General features: G+C 35.4%; 1 protein-coding gene across 1 annotated transcript; it reads right to left on the bottom strand.

Annotated features, from left to right (window-relative positions):
* Positions 1-12,638: 12,638 nt before the first annotated feature.
* On the bottom strand, positions 12,639-22,680 carry LOC133692008 (brefeldin A-inhibited guanine nucleotide-exchange protein 2-like). Its single transcript, XM_062112651.1, has 11 exons — positions 21,244-22,680; positions 19,282-19,599; positions 18,816-19,161; positions 18,326-18,748; positions 17,925-18,217; positions 17,305-17,578; positions 16,151-16,656; positions 15,709-16,030; positions 15,196-15,577; positions 14,372-15,042; positions 12,639-13,588 (listed from the first exon to the last, which is right to left on the bottom strand). The coding sequence occupies exons 1-11, from the start codon at positions 22,452-22,454 to the stop codon at positions 12,977-12,979; spliced, it is 5,358 nt and encodes a 1,785-aa protein (XP_061968635.1). The 5' UTR covers positions 22,455-22,680; the 3' UTR covers positions 12,639-12,976.
* Between the last annotated feature and the right edge of the window lie 601 nt (positions 22,681-23,281).

Here is a 23,281-nt window from a genome sequence, read left to right as displayed (position 1 = left end):
TATATAGATTACAGTTCAGTTTCTGTACTGGCTGCCATCACAATCAAAACGATAACAATCACTCACCTCCACGCCCTGAATCCCATGAGCCCCATCTGATGCGCTATGTCGGATTGACACTACATTCAATGCAATCCCATTTCCTATTCTGCCATTTGCCTTTCACAACTTGTCAATAAATGTCTCTATCATGTTTAGACAAAACTAAAACGAAGGTCACTCTTCCTATAGCCTTTGCATATATATATATATATATATATATATATATATATATATATATATATATATATATATATATATATATATATATATGTATGTATGTAGAGCAACCTTTCTCCTTTTCAGCATGATCGTCTTTAATCTTTTCTAAATGTAGCGCCAACCTTGAAGGCGGAATGTGGATATTTCTGTAAACTGAGCATCCTAAGAAATTTTTAATGGTTTCTCTTAAATATTACTAGGAGTAAAGTAATACAAATTATCACAAAAGAATTGATCGGTTGAGTAATCATATAATGATGAAAGATGCGAAGATTGCAGAATTGATGACCTGATTTAACTGTTTGATGATCGATCGTGTTTTCTTTCAATTAGTGTAAGAGATGAAATTAAAAACACTAGAAAAAGAGTTTGGTACTGATGGGATGAAGGAGAATCCAAGAGAGAGATCAAAGAGGGGTCCTCTCGCCGAGACAACCGGGTCACCGTCTCCTCCCTTCACATAACTTTCTCCAACCCTTTATCAGATAATTTACAAACTAACAAACCATGTCTCTCGTACACCAAACCACAAGCCAACGAAGAAAATGACCTTAGTTATTAAAAATCATTTTCATTATTCACCAAACCATTATCTTTTTTTATCAAATGAAGCTAGCAAACAAAAGAAACTAAATATCAAATTTGAATACGTTTAATGGACAGAATACAATACAAACCATAGTTTTCTTATTTAGTCAACCGTCATTATCCCAATGTTTAGATTTATCGACGGAATTTTCTGTCGGTATTTATATTTTTAACCCATCAACATGAATTTTACCGACGAGGTCACGACCATAAATACTTCGCTGAAAAATCATCGATGATTTGTGGTTTATTGGTGAGTCCAACGGTAATGATTTTACCAATGGATTTACTGATAGCAAAAACACGTTAAAAGAAAAATTACTTGCTTCATTCCATTGATATTTCCATAAGTGAATATAGCATATTACTGAAAAAAACGTATGTAATTTTATCGGTGATTTTTTTTTTGTCCATCGGTATTCTTCCCAGTGAATATAAAATATAATCGACAAATAGACTGCCAGTAATTTCGTTGGTGATTAAACAATAACAGTGGTATTTGCAGTAATGATTTTTCCACTCTTTAGAATATACCAACAAAATAACCCCACATATAATAATTTAAAATATATATATTTTTGAAAAATATATATTAAATAGAAGTAGAAATAATTAAAATAAATTCAATTAATATAAAAATCAAATATTTATTACAAATTTAAACATATATAAGTTTAAATACAATTAATCTAGAATAGAGGTGCTATATGAGGAGGAGACGGGTCTTTATCGGAACCGTGAGGCTAATAAAAAGGAGCACATGTACCATCCATTTATGATCTCATCTCTATTATCAATCGGCGAAGTTTGGTCATCTCAGCACTGAAATAGGTCGTCTAAACTTGAACTCGTTGGTATAAAATTGCCTCGAACTCTAAAGTTTGAGTGCTCGAAACCAATTGCAAGCATCCAACGGTTGAAATACTATGAGCCGTCTGCAAGTCTTTAGCCGTAGTGTTAGAGAGACCGTGACACATGATTTTTATCAGGTTCACCATACGATCTTGCTTTCAACCATAAATCCGGATCTCGATCCGGATGATGCGAAGGATCCTCCCCGTATTTCTCCTTCAACCAAGTGTTATATTTATCCTGAAAAAAAAGTCAGCAAATTCAAAAAAAAAATAACTTAAGAAAAAATGCTTGAAAAACAATATACCATAAAATATTGAGCTCGAATATCCACAAGTTGTTGCACTTTTTTTGGTGATCATCACTCCTCATGTGCGTTTTCATAAAAAACTTCATCGGGCTTCACTCGCATTCAAGAACTGTAATCTGCAAGAGAAAATTATTGTTAATTAAATATATTTATAAAAAACAACAAATAAAAAAAATAGATGTAATTAAAAAAGAATCTTAATATCCGTTTTGCATATGAAATGAATAGAACGGACTTGCTGATTTGCGTGGTTACAAAATCATGAACACATCGATTCCGATTCTCCATACTAGAGTGTGATTGTCGCACGAAATATTTGGATTTCAAGTGCTAAATATATTTCACCCACACAGCCTACAAGATATTCGGTGGTCTAAAATCCTTTCAAACCTAGCATAACAAGTGAAAAAAACTTTACAACAAAGAAAATAAAATCAAGTAAAAAGGTTTTGGAAAGTTATATTATAGGCCTTCATTTCTCTAAGCAAAAACACATTCTTTATTCTTTAACATATGTATCCAAGTGTAACTGAACTTATTATTGAAAGAATGGATCCAAGCAACTACTTTGTCAAAGAATAGGTAAAAAACATATTTACAATCCAAGTTGATTTCCTCAAAGATGAATTTGTTCCTAACTTGTCAAAAAATTTAACTATTCCATAGAATAATATTTGCCACACTCTTTGTCTAAGGAATGTAGAATATATACACCATTACAAACCCTTATCAATTTGCTATTTTATTACAGAAATTCTAAGAAATTAAATATTGAAAGAGTATATAAGTTGATGTTTAATATTTCTCCACCGATTCCCTTCTTAAACCTTTTTCTCACCATCAATCTATTTTTAAAACTTATCAATAATCTCTACAACATGAATCCCACAATCAATACCTAAGTCCTATCCCACTTGCATGATAGTCTTGACCTTATCTTCTTAATTATTTTGAAGAGTTTTCTAATAGGTTAAAGATCTTTAAATCCTTGAATTCTTTACTTGCATACACGAGTCAACATAATCATAACCTGTTTAGAATCTATTGCCATAATCATGCCATTTTTATATGATTTTTAACATTTTTCTTCATGCTTATACAAACCATGTGTTGTTTATAACCATGTTACAAGCTTATATCTATCATATTCAATAACATGATTGTTGAATTTATTGATTCATGGGTTATATCATCAACATTTATAACAGCCACAACATCTTGGCCTAGATTTTTATCGTGACCCAATGACTAACCAACTTGATTTATAATAGCAATCTTATCTAAGATAACATTAGTCATCTATAAAATTGGATCCTCGAGTATACACTTTTTTATTTTCAAAACCCATGATTTCATGAAACAAAAACGTTGGATAGATGTGTATATTCATAACAGACTTGGGATTTCAAGTTATCAATCAATGCCAACCTACGTATATATTTTTTAATAATGATCCCAATGTCATTCATTTCAGAATTCTTCTGAAGAATTAAATCATCATTGGGCATCTTGTCATCACTAAAAACTGACATATCATCATCTTTTTCCTTGGACTTTGATTCAGACAAGGTATCCATGAAATCCTTAATGGATGAAAATTTCGAATTAAAGGATGGCCAAATCTAAAAAACCATAACCTCTATCTTCACGCCATATATAAGTAATTAAACTCGATCATTCAATGGAACATTAAAAGATATTGCAAGAAGAACACAAACTCTAGTTATAGGATTATATATAGCTAACATTGTCCAAATCATAACCAATACTCTGTGCTATCAGAGGTAAATCAGAGACCCATAACCTCTTCATCAAATAGTAGCATAATGGTTCTTCTAAAATCATATGTTTTTAACCTCATTGTTCACCCATTATTGTTCACATCCATTATGAATTAATTTGTTAATTATATATAACAATATCAACTTCTTTACCATTTACCAAGAACTTCATGTTTACTTTGATCTAGATTATTTTATCAATCCCATCACTTTTCTTATTAAAAGGGAAATAAAATGTTTAGTGAAAAGATTCTTTGTAGGTGTGATTCTCTAGCATAAAGTTGTAGTTTCAATCTCCTTTATCAATATATATACATAGATGAAAAATTTATTTTCTATTTAATTTGAACCAATAAATTATTAACATTACTCTATAAGGTTGATTTACAACACAACTTGGAAATGACTTATGGTTAAAAAAACTTTTTCAATTGTTTAGGTCAAGAACAAATAGTTCAAGTTTCTATATTCTCTCTATCTCTTCTCTCCCCTCTCCTCTGTCTCTCATTTCCTCCTTTTTCTTCCTTACCAATCATAGATATCCTTGCATAACACACTCCTCTATACATTTTGTTCAGTTTTCAATGCATCCACATCTTTCTATGTTGTTTTTGACACTAGAATCACCTCCATGTATTTTTCAGCTACAAGTACCGTGTAACACCTAAATTCTAGGCACCATATTTTTCTATGCAGAGATGACACCGTATTTCTATGCTAATGGTTTTTACCTGACAATGACCAAGCAAACCAAACACCACAATCTCCACAAATAGCATAACTCAATTCTCCACACACACCGAATTACTTGCCCATGAATTACCTCCACGGCCAACGCCACTACCAGCCATAAGTTAAAGTTCTTAGCACTACCAGCTAGCCACCCCCCATGCCAAGAACCTTCTCCTTCCTCTTTAGCTATTAAATTTATATCCATTTGCATATAGAACAAGAGCTTGTTCTGGATGAAAATAAAGAAAATTTGCATTGTCATTGGGCTGGACAAGCGACCATATGGCCCTCAGATGGACCTGTTTCAACCCAGCCTAGATAGCTAGGCCAAGTTCATCCCAATATTAAAAAAAAAAACAAGAAGAGAGGACTGTTAGGCCATTAGCCGACCCAATTATACTAAATCATATTAAAATAATAAAATAATATTAAAATATTAAAAAATAAAATTTTTCAAAGGGCATTTTAAAAATATTTGCGGGTCCCAAGTATGTTTTCCCAATAATTTTGTATAATATCAGGCTGTAGACTTACACTATAAGATACGGACCCAATATTAAAAGTAACCATTTTTCTCCAAAACTTCAAAAAAAATCCAAAAATTTAAAAATAAAATTTCATTTCAAAAACAAAAAAAATGTGTTTGGTTTTTGTTTATACGGTCAAATCCTAAGTTTTTCATGCATATTTTCTAAAGAGAGATAAAATCATTTTTATCATGTTTTAGAAATGCAAAATGAATATCGTATCCGGTTTATGATTATGTATTAAGGTTTGAAAAAAATACAAAAAAAATCTCATTATAATTAGTTTGTTATTCGGAACGCTAAGACTTAGTTATATCAAACAAATAAATAAATATAGGCCTTATAATGATCAAGATTTAACTCAATAAGGTAGAGTTTTTTTCAAGAAGAGAGATATGTCTTGTACTTTAAATAAGACCAATAGACAGAAATACGACTTAGAATAACGATTAAATAATAATGTAGCTTATCTTAGGTTAGGTGCACTAAGGATGTATGTTTTTTCATTGCATAACTAGTCCTTTACCTAGACTCACGCAATTAGGTTTCCTAGTTAGTGACCATAACACTAGGTAACGACTCCTGAACCTTCATAATCACAATTTTATGATTAAACCCAAAATCTTTTTTTTTTTATCATTTCTCATGAGGTACGTAGATCCGTCATTCAACATCGTACACGTCATAACACTTACCACATCAATTTAACCATATTCTTTAGTGTTTTGTGAATGTTAATGGACAAATATAATAAACTTATTGGAAATGTTTGGTGATTTGTTAAGTTGATTTAGTTGATTTTTTTTTGGACAATGCTTCAAGTCCCATCATTAAAGAAAAAAACTTAGGAATCACCGTAACTCCATTATCAAATAAGAAGAAAAAAAAATAAATACAAAATGAAGCTACTTTTTTATATATATATTTACTAACTTAAATATCAAAATATTTATTATTTTCACAAAAAACTTGTTTTTGCAGTAACCACTCAGATTAGAGCCTCCATTCAATCGAGCCCGAGAAACAGCCTAGCTAGAAAGTTCAATTCATGTCTGACGTCTTTAATGACATCATTACTTACCATCCACAAGTTCCATGGCAGTGATACGCTAAGCATTTTAGCTAGTGGCAGAATTAATTCTATTGAATTTCGAAGGCAAAATATGTTGAGTTCATCTGTATTTGACCTATGCTTTGTTTTTTTGCGATTTACATATTGAATTCCACAGCATTAGATTTTTCGGAATATCATTTCCCTCCACAAAAACTAAAAATAATTTGAGTGATTACATTGTTGATGGTGAAACTGACGGTCGAGATTCCAGTCCAACTTATTCAAAAGTTTATGTGTCTACAAATGGCGTTGAATTCACGGGGACGCCATTGAAACAAAACTAACCTCCGAAAGTAACCAAAATGTTGATTGTTGTTGAGTCCTGTTGTGAACATAACAAGGTTTTTAAGTCTTCAAGAAGACTTGGTTTTCCCTTAACAAATAAAAACAAAATATGAACGAATCAAAGCGGAGAAAACTGATGCGCATTTCGTGCTAATACAAATACAACGACAACATAGAGTTAATATGCTTATCTTAATCAACTAGCTCTAGTCTCCTTTATTAAACAAATCAAACCCATTATCTTGTCCAAATCAATAAACAATTATCTGAGTAAAGCTATGGACCACATCAAAGAAAAGCACAGCATTACTTCCATGTGAAGGGCACCGATGGTTGATGATCTCTTCGAATCTAGCATGATGTTGCATGTTCTCTCCCTCTTTGAGAAGCCACTTTTTCCTCAAAATGGCTTGAGATTGTTGCAACCATTTCCTGTCCTCCATGGAAGGCCAATTGAAGGCCTTCATGCTTTAATTAATTAGTCGTAATCACCTAGAGCACCACGAATATTTTAGACACTAAACAGCCGACCAAACTTAGGTTCCCATGTGATTGATAGTGATTCCTTTCGGAATCATTTTTGTCTTCTGATCCCTTCATCTGTTTATATGACCTCTTCAAAAGTTAAACATTAGTGCAATTAGTACCGTATTGTCAACCATTGGATTTTTTTTCACATTTGTTGTTGATTTAAAGCAGGCCAGTTTATTTTAGTAAACCCTACTTTTGCTCCTTAATTCCTTATTAGTTGCAGTTTAGTTGGGGCAACTGGTGTCAGCCTCTCCAATCGCTTTAATATCAACTAGGAACGATAAGTCTCAAGTCTTTCTTTTCTCTTTTAGGGTTATCACGAAGTTTCAAACTTCTTTGACATTGGTAAGTGCCCTGAAGACGTTGATTATCATGTCATATATATATATATATATATATATATATATATAAGCACAGGTCATAAGAGTGTGGTCAACTGTTGCCACGATAATTATTGAGGTACTATTGCGCTACAACTGCTAACCCTTGAATTTTTTACTAAAACAATTCTTGGCATGCCTGAACCAACCCATAATCACTTGTCACATCACTTGTATTTTCTTAGTAAGTGTTACAAAACTCGGTGATTGTCACAGAAATATAATTTTCTCCCATTATAACCTATAGATGGATCCTGGTTTGTTTAACCACTATCAATTTCAATGAACCTAATATTTTAAGCAAACGACTACTACTGGCTGGCTATAATATGTCATAATACTAGCTATAAGGCTTTATAAAATTTGGTTCCTGCATATTTGGGAGTGCAGATGACAAAGTACAAATTGATTTGATGATTATCCCTCTCACATATCAAAGTCGGATGAAGTAATTCTGACAGTTTTGATAATTTTTTAAGAAATGATTGGTACTTCACAAATGATATTTATATTATGCATACTTACACTGTGAAATTTTGTTTCGGAAGGCAATGTGAATGTGCTAATCTAATGATGGCTTCGAATCTTTAGTTGGGTTCCTCTCGATCGCATTTCTTAAAGTTCACAATGAGAAGAACCAGCTAGTTTCTTTTTCCTACTTCATCGGCTTTGTAAGAACTGCTATTGAAAGACATGATCATGATGATGAAAGCCAAAAGACAACTCAATATCCTAATAGATGCATAGAAAACAAAATGATTGTGCTTGACATGTCTGGGAAATGCGTGGCAATTTAATTAGCTCATACGACCTTTAAACTAAATTAATTGAGAGTTATTAAGATAATCATTTTGTATGAGCTGCAATGGGTTGTGAATTAATAATTAAACATAAGGTAGGGTTTTAAAGTACCTAGACAGTCGTTTAACCTTTTCCAAAACGTTAATCATCACAACAATCTCGACGCCTGGTTCATGTTTTAAGGACTTCCATGTATAAATAATCATATGTTGGAATCGTAAGAACATATCGATCGGACATCTCTCGAGATAGCTAAAACAACAAGCCAAATGTCGTTTGCTAATCAAGCTTCGATCAGATATTACTCTGCTTTGATGGGGATTTCTCGTGGGCTGCTCTTAGTTGTGGTTAACGATTGATTGATCATTAATTTTCTTTTCCGTATTATAACAAAGTTAATAATTTTTCTTTGAAAATTACTAGGATGAAAATTGCTAGGATGAAACTCCTTCTCTAGTGAATGTGTCAGTCCACTAACCTTCAAGCCCGTTATACATTTTTAGGCTAATTTCAATTGTTGAGAACAAGCCAGTTTGCTCCCAAGATGTAGCGTTGCGGAGCCCTTTCTGACCAAAAAAAAAAACAATTATGAAATTATGTAGTAAGTTAAAATAGATATTTAAAATAAATTCAATAGTTTAAATTCTTAAGAACATGTATTTTTTTTTAATCAAAGTTTCTCTTTCTTATTCATGTGTTTCTTTTTTTTTATGCTTACAAAAAATGTTTTTTTTAATCTATTAACAATATAATCTTTGAATAAAAAAGTTAAGACAATTTAAATAAATATTCATATAAACTCCAATGATTTAAGTTAAACATAAAAAATGTATTCCGTGTTTCTTTTTATTTTGATGAAAACATGCCTTTTTTACTTGACTATATAAAAAATTAATTAATTCGAGAAGACTTATAAAAAAATCCACAATAAGATTTAAAAAATAGATACTTTATTCTCAATGAATATTCATGAACAATTAATTTCTTAAAAAAATAATTCTACATATTAAATTCTTATATAATTATTTATAAAGTAATTATTAATATTACCATTAAAAGGTATAATCTTATTTGAAAATTATGGCATAACCAAATATTTTTTAAATATCATTTTAGTTATCTTATTAGAAAATATAAAAAATGAAACAATTAAATAAAGAAAGGAAAAAAAAAAGGAATCAAGCCTAGGCTCGCATGCCTATAATTTGTTTTTTTTTTAATGAAATTCCTAGACCTAAAGGGCTAGTTCATGCATCTGACCTATAAAAAAAAAACGTAGTTGCAAATATTTTTTTAAAGAATAAACTTGAATGGACAACAAGTCGTCGTTCATTAAAGCTTTTTTTAGTGAAAGGATCAATGGTACATCGTTTGTCTAGGTAGATAATATGCCGTCAACTGTAACAAATCTCAACTATTTCTAATAGGTGAAACATCAAAGTTTAAGTAATTTAATCTCTAAAAAACTAAGGTATTTGTTTTGTTAAAAACACCCTAAAAAAATTATAGGAGTGTCAGTAAATTTATTTTTCAACCTCAGAATACCTCATAATTAGTCTTATAACAAAAAACTAAATCGAATCAAAACAAACTTTGAGGAATCTAATATATTTTTTATGCTAAAATTCCTCACTTTAAAACAAACTTATTTGTTTAGTCAAAATTTATCTTATCCTCTTTTCTAGACAACTTCATCTCTCTTAAATCACCTACAAGAATTGAAACATGGAGAAATAAAGTTTTAGAATCGAAATGTCAACACTAAAAACTCCATGCAGGAATCAAATTGTACTTTTTCATGTCTAAGGAAGAATAAGATTTTCATCATACAGGATCAATGCAATCCACAATGACACGATGAGAGAAGCTACAAACCCCAAATAGCTTTTTCTCAAGATTATTTGCTCTTGATGTTGTACCAAACAAGAATCATAATGGGATGGGCACTAACTCTTGGGAAAAGCATGCTCCACGATCCATATACAAAATCCGGTAGATAAATTTCCTAAACTAGCTCCTCAAATTGGTTACGACTAGTCTCAGGCCGCACAGACTTAGTTTATGATTAATTATTAAAGAAATTCTTTAATGAAATAAGTTTCTCGATTATAATTATGTAATGGAAATGATCTTATCTTATTATATAATCCAAGACATGTTAAACCTTCCATTAAACCAATATATATATATATATATATATATATATATCGATTTGATTAGCGAGTCCTACAATAAGTTTTATATGAAAACCGACTACTTGGACGCTGAATGATTCTCGAATAGCAATTTTTTTTTACACACTGCGATTATATATGTATGTATTGTGTGTGTGTGTGTGTGTGTAAGGTACTGTTACAAGAATTTATAGAATTTTGTTATAAAATGCGTAAAATAATATATTAACTTGATTTATAAACCGATCCCACGCTTTTTAATTTTAATAATTGTTTTAGTAATTAATAAGCTACTGGTACAAGGATTCATATATAGCAATTGATCCAGGCTCATTTTCAAAGCCCAGTTACGAAATTCACATCAAATAATCATACTGCTTTCTTTGCGGCTTGCGGGCGAGGAGTATGCCACGACAAGGATATCCGAAAGGGAAAAGAGTGGGACAAGACAAGGAGCTCTGGAACAGAGATTTCCACTACGGAAATCGACAAATAAGAAACATGATGAGCACAAGTTTGTTTGCATGTAGAATAATATCCTGTTCTAAGTTGTCGTCTATGGGCTTTCTCAAGGTTTGGTGTGTTCCTTGGCACATCAGAAAGCTTGCGAGACGGGGCCGCCTCCTGTCTGATATTATTAATGGACGAACTCTATCTATCCACTATAAATATTTTTGCATAAACAGCTGTACTTGACCATGTTCAAATCATGATGATAAAATTAGCTAGTCTTTGCCATGCAGATGTAAACTCATCAGAAACGAGCTTTCTTCTCTTTTAAAATGCCCTTTCTTATGCAAAGAATGACAAAATACCCCACTTCAATTATTTGATAATTTTCCCAACTTTTTGTACAGTCGCTTCTTCCATTCAATAATTGATATCCGCACTTGACTTCAACTCGCTAACACTTGTGCTTGAAGATAGCAGAAACATCGAAAAAGTCCAAGAACAACGTGCATGGCTCATTTGCTAATCTTATAGCTAGCTTGCACTGTCATCACCGATCGAAATTCATGAAAGCCCACGAAGCGATCACTATCTTTTATCATACGCCTGCAATCTTCAAGGCTGCATTTGTTTTGCTTCCGGGGCTAATAAGAACAGTCTGCAACTCCCCCGCCGAGATTTGGCCATTCTTGTTAGCATCAAAAATTAGAAAAGCGTCCATGAGATAATCCTACTTGTTACCGCTACTAAAGTTTCCATCATCATTCACAGCATCGACAAATTTATCTAACACTATACATCCATCTCTCACCATTCTTTCAGCTCCCCAAGTAGCCTTTCAATTTTCATAGCCAAGACACAGAAGAACTTCACTGAGCTCATGGCAAGATATTTTGCCATCCCCGTTTGTGCCTATGACCTTGAAAACATGTTGGTACTAGTTGGACATTTCCATCGCTGCAAAAGATGAAGTTAGGAGATCAAAACTAGAAGACAATAATCTCTTGTTTTTTCCCCCCCTGCAATTACTAACTCTATCCATGGTTCTCAGCTGTTGAGGAAAGGTTTTCGCCCTCCTGTGTAGAGAGCTCAAGCAAGCTCTGGAAGAATCCAGCATGGATTTGTCCTCTGCGTTTGCGTTATGGAGGGGGGGGTGATGGTAGGAATTCTTGGGATGATGATAGGTCGTGCAGTGGAAGGGTAGAAATTCTGCGGGTACGTTATATGGATTGGAATGGCAGAAATTAGCATCTGGGTTTGTCGCCTTGCAATAGTTCTACGGATACAATTAGACCTACTTAGAGAACAGACCTTCCTTCTCGTCAGTACCTTGGGATTATCAAATGCTTTGAGCGAAGGCATTATTGAAGAACTGATCAAGTCCTAGCTTAAAAGGAGCAGGCACATCCGTGTTTTCACCAGCATAAGCCTTAGTATTTACATGTTGGGGTCTCCAAAACTAGACTTCAATCGAGTCCTCTTACTGGTATTTTCAACGTCTGAATTTGTGGACAGCCATGTATAAATTATAACCTAAATAATAACATGACGAGAGCGAACTGCACGAGAGCCCTTCATAGATAGTTCTATGTGCTTATCTCAGCAACATAATTGGTGACAAAACATCAAGTTCGCTATCATACACTCATGACAGAAATAATCCAGGCATCAGAATTCATAACCAATACTTGCCTTCCTGCCCTAAAACTATCCCACGTGGTTTATGAAATCCAGTCAGATTAATAGCACTATTGACTCCTTCAAGTACATAAGAAAAAATAGCAGTCTAAAATCCAAGTCCAACTCAAAATTCCAGCATGGCAGTCACCCAGAGTAAAATAAATTATCAAAGTAGGAAAACAACCTCTACCTCACATTCTGAATAGGCAACTTTTTACAGGTAATTATTGTTCTATAGTTTCTTGATAGGAAGGTTGGAAAATAAATATATGACTAGCATACAACATCAAAACTGATGACATCTATGAATTCTGAACAAAGGATGAGCCAAGCTCCTGAATAAACTACAGTAACGTTCAGAAGTATTGGCTGATCCAAAATCATCTACCTCTTCATACTCTATGAATCTATATCTCCAGTAACAAATTATAATAAAGCAAATGAAGAAAAAGACAACTAAGAAGGATAACGTATATGAACAACCCAAAATGCAGTTGGGTCTCACCAAGATCAACAAGACCGAAGCAAAAAAGGACCCACTGATGAGCTGAGCATGTCACTGAGAGCTACCTGGACCTCATTTGACCCATGCTCACAACTTATCAAACTCGAAAGAAGAGGGAAGAAATGAGGCAATTTCTTCTCAAACGAAGAGGCTCTCAAACTACAGATGGCCTGGAGAGTTGCAACAATAAGAGGTGCACGTGCAGCCAATTCCCTTCGTTTTCCAGAACCTAAAGGAATCAGCCACAGGCATTGTCCACTGGTAGAAGTTTCTGATGTCTGTCCAGAACAGGCAGTTACAACGTAAAACTGTAAAACCTCTTCACAGAGGTTGACAAGGCAGGATTCCACTTCAGCTTCATCAAAAGGTGGAGGTCTGTCCAGCAAAAGATTTTGTAAGAATGTGAGGCAAATTTGATAGGACTCATTCTCCAGGCGTAATAGTGGAGGGTCTTGCATTTGGGTCATAGAGCCAAACTCTTGTAGTTTTGAACGTAATGTTGTATTTGTGTTGATACTGTGAGCATGGGATGCCACCTCATGCAAAGCATCAAAGAGCACCAAGGCACATTTTGCTGAAAGATGAGACCGGTACATGCTATAGATCTCCATCACCGCCTGCCAAATACAATAATGGAAGGGTCACACTCCATGTTCAGTGGATTGAATCACAAAACTAACATTTCTGATTAAGCAATTATGAATCAACATATAAAACCATTAAAACATTCATGTCGTTGAGGCACATGCAATCACATAGGCACCCACACACCAGAATCGGGGAAGGAACTGAGGCCATTCAACTTTATTCTGGTTTATAATTTAATAATTTCTGAATCTCCTAATTATGAGCAACCTCGACAAGATTTGAAAATCAAGCTCATTTTCTTCAACTTTAACCTCAATTTGTCTAAAAACAATGCCAACATTCAGAACTTTCAGAAAAAGGAAGGAAGCTCGAATGCTTATGTTTAGAACTGTGTATATTTTTTCAGATTAGACGACCTGGTATCAATATTGTGCAACAGTCACCCTCTTGCAGATTTGAAAATCAAGCTTATTTTCTTACTTCAACCTCAATTCGTCTAAAAAAAATGCCAATGTTCAGAACTTTCAGAAAAAGGAAGGAAGCACGAATGCTTATGTTTAGAACTGTGTATATTTTTTCAGATGAGACGACCTGGTATCAATATTGTGCAACAGTCACCCTCTTGCAGAATTGTAGATACTAGATTCCAACATGATGTCCTTGGTATAGTTACATTTTTCTTTTCTTTCATTTATCTCCATCAAACTCACACCTAAGCAGAGCTGCGGAAGGATAGCACAAAACCCACAAACACAAACACAAATATAATTGTGTAAAATTTCCATGATATCAAAATAAATAGTTAAGAGTACCTGAATCAACAGAAGTTGAACAGCAGCTCGACACTTTGCATCAGATATAGAAGCATAAAGACGGTGTGTCACCAGTCCCTCTGATTCATCTTCAGCCATGTCAGATCCAGCAGTCTCTCCATTATTTTGTTCATCAGCTATTACCGATGATTCTCCACTTACAATGTAAGAGAAATCAGGGAGTGTTGCATTGGCAGCCTCTTTCAATGACAAAACCACTTCCAGCCACTTCTCCTCTGAAAACATATCTCCAGCATTGCTCATCAAACGCACAAAGGCCGCAATACCAATACCAGCAAGACTTTGGTGAGGACGCCTAATGAAGCTAACCAGAAGCGATAGCACCTTTCTTAAAAGCGGATTGACAGTATTGTAGAATTTCACAAAAAGATCTACAACCAGTTGGAGAGCCAAGGTACATGTCCCATAGAGCCATGCATCTTGATCAAGTTCACCCATATCACCATCAATCCCCTGCTCAGGGGAGTTGCCTCCAGGAGGATCAATAGCATGCCGCACATAGTCAAATATAGGAAATAAGACCGACTCAAAGACTCTTTCCCATAAAGGTAGAGAAAAAAGATGACCATGATTGCGTAAAGTTTCAAACAGAACTTGCAAGGCACTCTTCCTGACTTCAGGCCTAGGGTCAAAGCTAAGTTCTGATAAACCTGCACAAACCAACCACAAATAATTAATATAGTGAAAAAATGATTGAGATTGATGAAATCTGAAGAGGAAATTAAAACAAAGAGGTTCTACAACTTGAGCAAAAGCAAATAGTTTGTAATGGGGCAAAGTGCCAACTTATCCAGTTTCCTTACCAGCCAACAGAGGGAACCAGAAATAAAGATGATCTTCCTTGTCTTTGATTTCTCCATTCTCTTGTTTTCCATCTTTTCTGGTCCGAGGTGAAGGGGATGAAATTTTTACTGAGACTTCCTTGTCTTTGTTCCTTGATGAAGATCCAAGATCTCCTTCAGCAAGTTTTGTGGCACAGAATTGAAGAAAAGCAATTGCATTAAGGCTAATGTCTTTGCTGAATCTACTATTGGTGAATGCTATCAGGCAATTCACACAATCAGTAAAGGTGGTTGTTTCAGTCTCCGTAATGTATGGGAAGTAATCTCTAATAATCTTTTCAATTATTTCAAAGGCCAAGAGAACAATGTTTTTGTGGTCATCATAAGCTGCTGTTGTGAAAACCTAAAGCAATATGATTTCAAAAGGTCAAAAACAGTATTGCTAGTAGAATATCTCATAAAATCAAATCTAAAATTTAATGGTTAACAGTAAATTCAACATAAATAAGGTTGAAAATCAGAAGATTTCAATACCATGAACATGCTCTTCCATCCAGATTTAACATTATTGACACGAGACAGGACCATTTGCGAGACACATCTGATAATCAATTCTCTGATTTCAACAGCATTACTCTTCCGCATAACAATAACAAACGGCTTCATAAACTCATTCTGAAAATTATAGTTTACCAACTCTTCTCGGTCTAAGAACTTCATTGATAATTGGCGTAAAGAGTCCATTGCAAAAATTGCAATGGAAAGGTTTTCAGAACAGCCAATGGTTACAAAGAAATCAGAAAGCACATGCCAGATGCTTGACCATACAAGCCTGATGCGATTCATGTTAAAGTGCCTGTTGTAAGAAATCAAATCAAATTTATGATGCAATCCTTCCAGTAACAGCAGATAAATTTCAAAGAATCAGAAAAGGCAAGAGTCCCAAGAAAAGAACGAAAATTTGAATGATTCTTACGCAATCTCAACAATCTTTGTAAGGCTAAAGACCCGTGGATCAGAAGCTGATCTCAATTCCTCCACAGAAACCTTGCAAAGAGCCTTCACAAAGTCAATTATTGCCTCACTGTTTAACTTTTGGCTCCGTGTGAAGATGCGGTTCATCTCAGAGTTGCCAACTTGCTCTAACATGTTTAAGTTGGAAACTAAATTGTTCATCTGCTCACTTGTGACAGCCCCAGCAGCATTTCCACCAATACCAGCACTATCATATGAACCTCTCAGCACACTAGCAGCTGCATGCTGCATCCTCCCGGGTCCCTTCTTTTTCAGAACAGGGAGGATGGTTGACTTGCTTTGTTTTGACTTTTCAGAGTTATTTTGGGGAAAAGCGAAAAAGGTGGCATCTGGAGGAGCACCCTCTCCCAGGAGATGCAAATGTTCAAAGCGTGAGACACATGTCAAAATATGTTCCCAAGCTTCTTGCAAATAATTCCCATCTTCATCTGCAATTGTAACTATTGCCTGTAAACAATGCAAACCCAAATCACTATTAGAGCCTTGGGCATATTGCGATGGAATGAAGAAAAGAATATAATATTGGGATCATTGATAGTTAAAGCTCCAAAAAATAATAGGCTCATACAAATGTTGTGGCAGCTTGCAGACTTTCTGCAAGAGATTTGTAGTTAGCAGAAGGTTCAATAAAGCTACCATCTAACCTTCTATTGGCTCTTCTCATATTACATGTTCATTCATTTTAACCATTTAATTTTCTGCTAAAAGATAATTCATGAAACATTAACAGAGAGAACCTATTTCTATCCAAACATCTCCCTCCAAAAAAGAGATCCCAATTTCGTACACCCCCCCCCCCCCCCTCCAAAAGATATCAATTTATCCATTGAAGGAGAAAAAAACCTTTGGCTAGCACATCTAATTCCATCCTACTATTACTTCCCATCTAAAGATTTGCAATGTTAAAATTTGAAGGGAGCCTCATAAAGCCATTAAAATATAAAAGATATACTCCCATGTAGCACAAGGCAATGATAATCTCAACGGGATTTCTTAAATTACAACCTAAAGAAAAGTTGGATCACAAAACAATACTAATTTTATTTAAAGTAATCTGCAGGAGCATCTATAAGAGATATCATGTAAAACACGAACCTTGATAGCATCAATATTTTTCTGCTTGATATCAGCTGGGGAGTGGAGCGATGTAAACTTTGCTAATGAAGTCACAAAAGCATCTCTATGAGTCTTCATGGACATCACAGCAGTAACATGGATTGCATAGCGGATACCTTCAAGACACAAAGCTATCACCACTTCATCATCGCTTTGGTCAAGAGGCACACTGAAGGCTGCCAGCATAGGAGCCCAGCATACCTCAATCATGAATCTAAGAATCACCACATCTGTTGCAGCATAATAAACTGACCTGCAAATTGCCAGGCCACAATTGATATGTGAGAATTAAATATAACCTTCAAGCTACAAATATCAACTTCACCGAGAGCATAATCATAGGACACAGACGTGATTACATTTCTCTTGGGAAAAAGAATATATCAAAAAGGATTTTTATTTTTCAGGAGGCACTAATCAAACCTTAACGATGAAAACAGTCCATAGTTATCAATAGAATTAAGATCAAAAAGATTATCACCCTGTCCACATATTGGAGAGCCCAATAGGGTGCAGAACCCAAATTACTGGATAGGTCGGGATCAGTTACCAAAGTGTTTCAGATGGAGATGGAGAACAGGAGAGGCAGTGGTTCTTACTCAGATTTTCGAGCTTTTTCTTTAAATTGTTCCTGCATGTGCCTGATAAGATCATCACTTGTTTCCATATTCTTTTCTTCACCCCGCTTGCGGATCACAATGTTCAGGATACTATCCAAGCCTAAAACTCTGTTTGAATTCAAAGACTGCTTTTGTTGGAGAGCTAAATCATATTCTTTCATTTTGATCTCATTTTTTGATATTCGTTCAAACAAAGATCTCAAGTACTCCTCAGGTAGATCTTTCCCATCATCAATGCCACGGTTGTTTCTTATGAAGTCATCAGCTGACATCTGCATATATTTTTTTTTTTGCAAGAGAGATAAGTGAGGGAGGGCACAAACTTATCCATCATGCTACCTGAAATATCCAACGAATAAAACTAAAGAATTTGAACACACCTTATTCTTCACCATGGGATTATGAGCATCAGTGTTGAGCAGTATCACAGAGTAAGCAAGGACATAGGCTGTGTCAGCACTGCTAAAAACCTTTGGGTTACATTTGCAGTAACGTTCAGCAAACTTCTCCATAATTCGATCAATCTTTTGTGCCTCACCTGGTAACCTAAAGCCCTGTAGAAAGACTCTGATAGCCTCATCGAACTCTAGGCCGTGAAAGTCAAAAGAATCTACATAAGCATGCATTACTTTCAGTAAAAAATCTTCTCTTTCCCCAAGGTAATCACCAATCAGAGTCTTGTTCAAGCCAGATGCGTTTTTAAGAAAGGCTGCTATCTCTTCTGCTGAATTCCCCACTTTATTTGCATTGATTAGAAATTCAATTCCTTTCTTAGGCTTCCGATTGAAAAGAGATATACCTTCCTGCCACAAATTTTAAATTAGATTCCATTTGCAGTTGTCAGCATATAAATAAAATAAAATCAGTTACCTGAAATTCCAGCTTGTAAGCCCGTCGTTGCTCAATAGCTGAAACATCCGATGCTTCAGTTGAGGTTTCAGAATGAGAATCTGATCCTTCAACAGGCTCATCCCCATTACCATTTGTCATGGGAAGACTTCCAGGTCCAGGACTGTTTTCGGCTGCATCAGGTTTCTTGGCAGAATGAGGATCGGGAATGCGCAATTGTTTATTCATCCAGTCTCCTATTGATTTCAGAATAGCCACTAAGGACTTCATAGCTTCAAGTTTCATGGTCACCTCCTGAGGTGGCAGCAGTGTAGTGGCAGTACCAGGCAGGGCACCTTGAGCAGTTTTAAGAAGTCCATTGACCATTCTGAATGATTAAGATAACAAATCAGAATTCATCAACCAATTTAATACGTGATATTATTGTCAATGCTATAGACCATTTTATTACAAACTCAGATCTCTATGGAAAGGAAAAAAAGCATACCTCTCAAATATGTTTGATGAGTTGATATCACAGTCATAATTAATAAAAATGTCTACCAAGATCTGGGAATCAACACAGAGCTTATCTAGAAACCGAAGTACTATAATCTTCTGCTGAAAATTAGGTTGAACAACATTTTCAAGAATCCTGAGAACAATCATAGGAAAAAATACTCCAATTTCTGCTTTCAGTCCAGCTCTGAACCTTGAAACCAAACTAATGAAAATGGAGCAAGAAAGCTGGAAAATGATCATAAGACTTGACGAGCTGTTCTTCAACAGTGAAAGACATAGATATTGCTTGATGGCACCTAAGAACCTGTTTCAGAGCAAGAATCAAGGAAATTTAATGTATCACAAATTTAACTTTGAGAGGCTTTGTTATGCAAATAGCATTCCATGAGCAACATAATTGCATGAGCATGGAAGTGATAAAAGCTAAATCTCAATTTTTCATCAAATACCATTAAGATCATAACAATGGCGCTAATGGATATAGAAAGGACTGAAATGAAACCAAAATAAAACCATTCAACTTCAGAGCAAAAATAATAGGCAAGAGAACCAGCATTTCCAAAGTCAATTTTTAAGGTGCTGATAACCACATGAGATTGCTAAAATATAAAAATATCAGAAACGTGACCCTTTCTAATACCATGGTAGCTTTGAAGCCAAGAGAGGAAAAGGAAGCCAGTTGATGGAAATATAGCACTAGTTGACTCGCCCTCTAAACTAAGATTCAACTAACCTAGAATATGTGAGATCAGTGTGCCTCCCAAAAGAGTTGGTAGCTATGCTTTCCTGGCTTACATCCAACCAAAAGGCATTCAAGGATTTGTCCTACCATCAGAAATCCCAAGTGCCAAGCTAAAGCAAGACTCTTACACCTGAAACAACACTCCTTAATCCCTTGAAATGAAAGGGATAAATACTGGTTAAAATTAACTACTGAAATAGGTAACAACAATACTCAGTTCTGATATAGCCACACAACAGTTGTCTACAGGCTTTCAACCATGTATTCAAAACCCTATTACAACGGAAAATGAAAAGATCATTAAGCAATTTACCGAATGGATCCTTAATCCCATATCTTAACAGCACAAACAGCACATGAATCCTTTAAATAGGAGAAGTCCAAAGTTATACCAATTCTCCCACGTAGCATAAGCAGCTACTATTACTGGTACCATACCATTTGCAAGCAATTGACCTCCACAAGTTTTCCACCCTATCTCTCCCAGTAGTTCAATTTTCTATTTTAAGATCTTTCTGATAAACGAGTTTTAAACAATTCAGATCCAGAATGAGCTACAGTGCTGATTGTTCTGCATGAGCTACTGATGGCTCTACCTGTGGACTCTCTATGAAGCTTGGATATAACAATGGCAGCATTTTAACAAACTTTCAGGATAAGGAAGGCTTATGCCGGGTACATTTAGATCTAAAACCTAGAAGACACTTCTTTTACGTAAATATTAACTAACCATTGTAACTTCATTCTAGGCCATCTGCACAGAAGACTGCGCCCTGGAATGCATCTGTGTCCACTAGAATCTATCTGTTTTCCTGCCGCCAGTGGTCAGGTTAGCTATATAGAAAATATACTCTGGATACAAAAGTTGAGATCTACCTTGAAGACTCTTTATCATGGATATACTATCTAACAATTGTTGCTTCATCTCTTTGTTGTTGACAAAATAAACCAAATTCACTAGAATGCACATATATCCACTAGAACAAGTCTGGTTTCCACTCAGTAATAGTTTTATATAGCTACATAGAAGAAATACTTCAAGACCTTACAAATGATGTAAATGCACCTACAAAGCACCGTGATAAGATTTATCAGCATGTTTATGACAATTAACTTCAAATCAAATGTGAAACAAAAAATTAATGGGAAAAAAATGCAAAATCCAGAAAGAATATATACACTATAAAGGTATAACATAGGTCGTACCTGTCACTAGTCCTAAACACAGCACCAGCATTCTCCAACAAAATCTTCAATAACTCCAATGCAACAATCTTCCCTCTCATCAACTGTGGATCCGCCAATGCTTCTTTGGGCGGAGTTTTCATAGATAACTTACATAGTGCTCGAAACACCAAAAATGCATCTCTCCTCAACTTATTCCCAATCTGCACTTCCAAATCATCCTCCCTCTCCCTCTCCCCTTCCCCGTCAGCCAACTCCCCTTTCCTGTCTTCCAAAGCCGTCTTATACATACTAATTTCCCAATATTTGGCATCTAACATATCCTTATCCGTCGAATCAAGCAAATCTGCCGGATTTGTACTCTCCACCGTACCAGTAGTGGTCTCGAAAGCCCCATCATGTGCCACTGTCATCGAAGACTTACTGGGTGTCCCCGGATTAAAAACCCCATCTATATCCTGCATAATTTTCGTTATAAAACCTTGAACAAACACCGCCATTGATCCATCCACATCCGTTTTCTCCACTGGTCCCATTAATTCAGCCACAACAATCGGCTGAACCGGAACCGTTGAAGAATCAGCCTCCATTCTCCTAAACACAATAACTAACATTTGAATCAAAGACGCTTTCGCCGTCGTTTGATTAATTACATTTTTACTCCCTAAATAAATGTCATAACAAGTTCTCACTATTTGCAACAAACAATCTCCATGAATTCTCAACGAAATCGACGTAACGGCTGATAATAGGGTTTTCAAAACCAGCAATTCAACACCATCATCCCCTAAATCATAACATTTACACACAGATTCAATCAACTTAGCTAACAATTTCGCTTCAGTACCTCCGGTGGAGTCCGCCTCGCCACGTAGGTACCCATGCGCGATCAATTTCTGGATGCAATCAACGGCTGGATCGACGATCTTGAGGAATTGAGTGTTGCACGCGTTGATCAGAGGGCTGAGGATAGATTCAGATTCGGCGAGGGAGTACTCGATGGACCCGCCGTCGTGGAGTGGGCCAGGGAGAGAGGATTCGGATGAGGAGTCGTCGGACGGGGAAGTCGGAGGAGGCTGTTGTTGGGGTTTTCGAGAAGTGAGAATCTCGAGGACGGATTTGCATTCGTGTGCTAATTTCGAGTGTTTACGCCACGATGAGTTTTTTACGATTTTTTCTAAAGCAGGGGATACCACTTGGCTTAACCGGGAATCGGCTTCCGAGGAAGCCATTCCCGAGTCAGGAAGGTGAGTGAGGTCCGTGACTCAGTGAGCTCGGATCTGGAGAAGGAATGTTAGGGCTTGTTTTGTCGTTTTAGATTTCATGGCTTGGAGAGGAGACAGTGAAGTGCATAATAGAGAAATCGAAATGAAGAGAACAGGGACAAAGAGAGAGAGAGAGCTCAGTGGCTTTGAGATTTAGATCGCGTTTTGGGTTTTTCTGTCTCATGGAAAAGTCAGGTTTTGAGATTTGTGTGACAGTATTGCCCTGCATTCTCTAATGAATAAGGGAACTTTAACGGGGTGATATGATGACTGACCGATGGTAATAATGTGGTTTAGGGGCGGGTAATCTGGGGATTCGAAGTTCGAATGCTTTACTGTAATGATTTTTTTTATTCCTCTGAAATCATGATCGGAGTGGACTGTCGTTCACTTCCAGGCTATTTCCGAGATGGTGGTAGCAATTTTTTTTCACACTTGGTTTATATCTTTCGGTTTAAACTTTAAAACTTATATTGTTTATTTGTACTATTATTACGTTAACGTCTGGTATAAATTTAAAATTATATATATATATATATGAAGTTTCTATGCTAATATTGCAATTATCCCTGCAAAACTACGTAAATCCAACTCACTCTCTCCTCCAGCTCAATCTAATATTTCTTTCTTTCTTCGAGTAAATGAAGTTCTGCAAACAAGAATGGTATAGGCACGACCGCATGATGCTGGTTATGACACAATTATTATTATTAATTAACTATATACTAAAATATATATATAAATATGGGTGTTTAACTGTACATCCATTTGTTCATCCTCTCACGTTTATATGT

This window comes from Populus nigra, chromosome 4, assembly GCF_951802175.1.
Source record: "Populus nigra chromosome 4, ddPopNigr1.1, whole genome shotgun sequence".
NCBI classification, from domain to species: Eukaryota; Viridiplantae; Streptophyta; class Magnoliopsida; order Malpighiales; family Salicaceae; genus Populus; species Populus nigra.
Note: the sequence above shows the minus strand (reverse complement) of the source record. Positions and strands in the feature narration are given on the sequence as shown.

Bases quoted from the DNA above. Each gene is read 5' to 3' on its own strand.
- LOC133692008 (XM_062112651.1), bottom strand. From the start codon at position 22,454: ATGGCTTCCTCGGAAGCCGATTCCCGGTTAAGCCAAGTGGTATCCCCT. The intron at 16,657-17,304 runs GTTCGTGTTTTA...CATTGTTTACAG, and splicing joins AAAATATTGATGCTATCAAG to GCAATAGTTACAATTGCAGA. The intron at 13,589-14,371 runs GTACTCTTAACT...TGTATTTGGCAG, and splicing joins TTCAACTTCTGTTGATTCAG to GCGGTGATGGAGATCTATAG.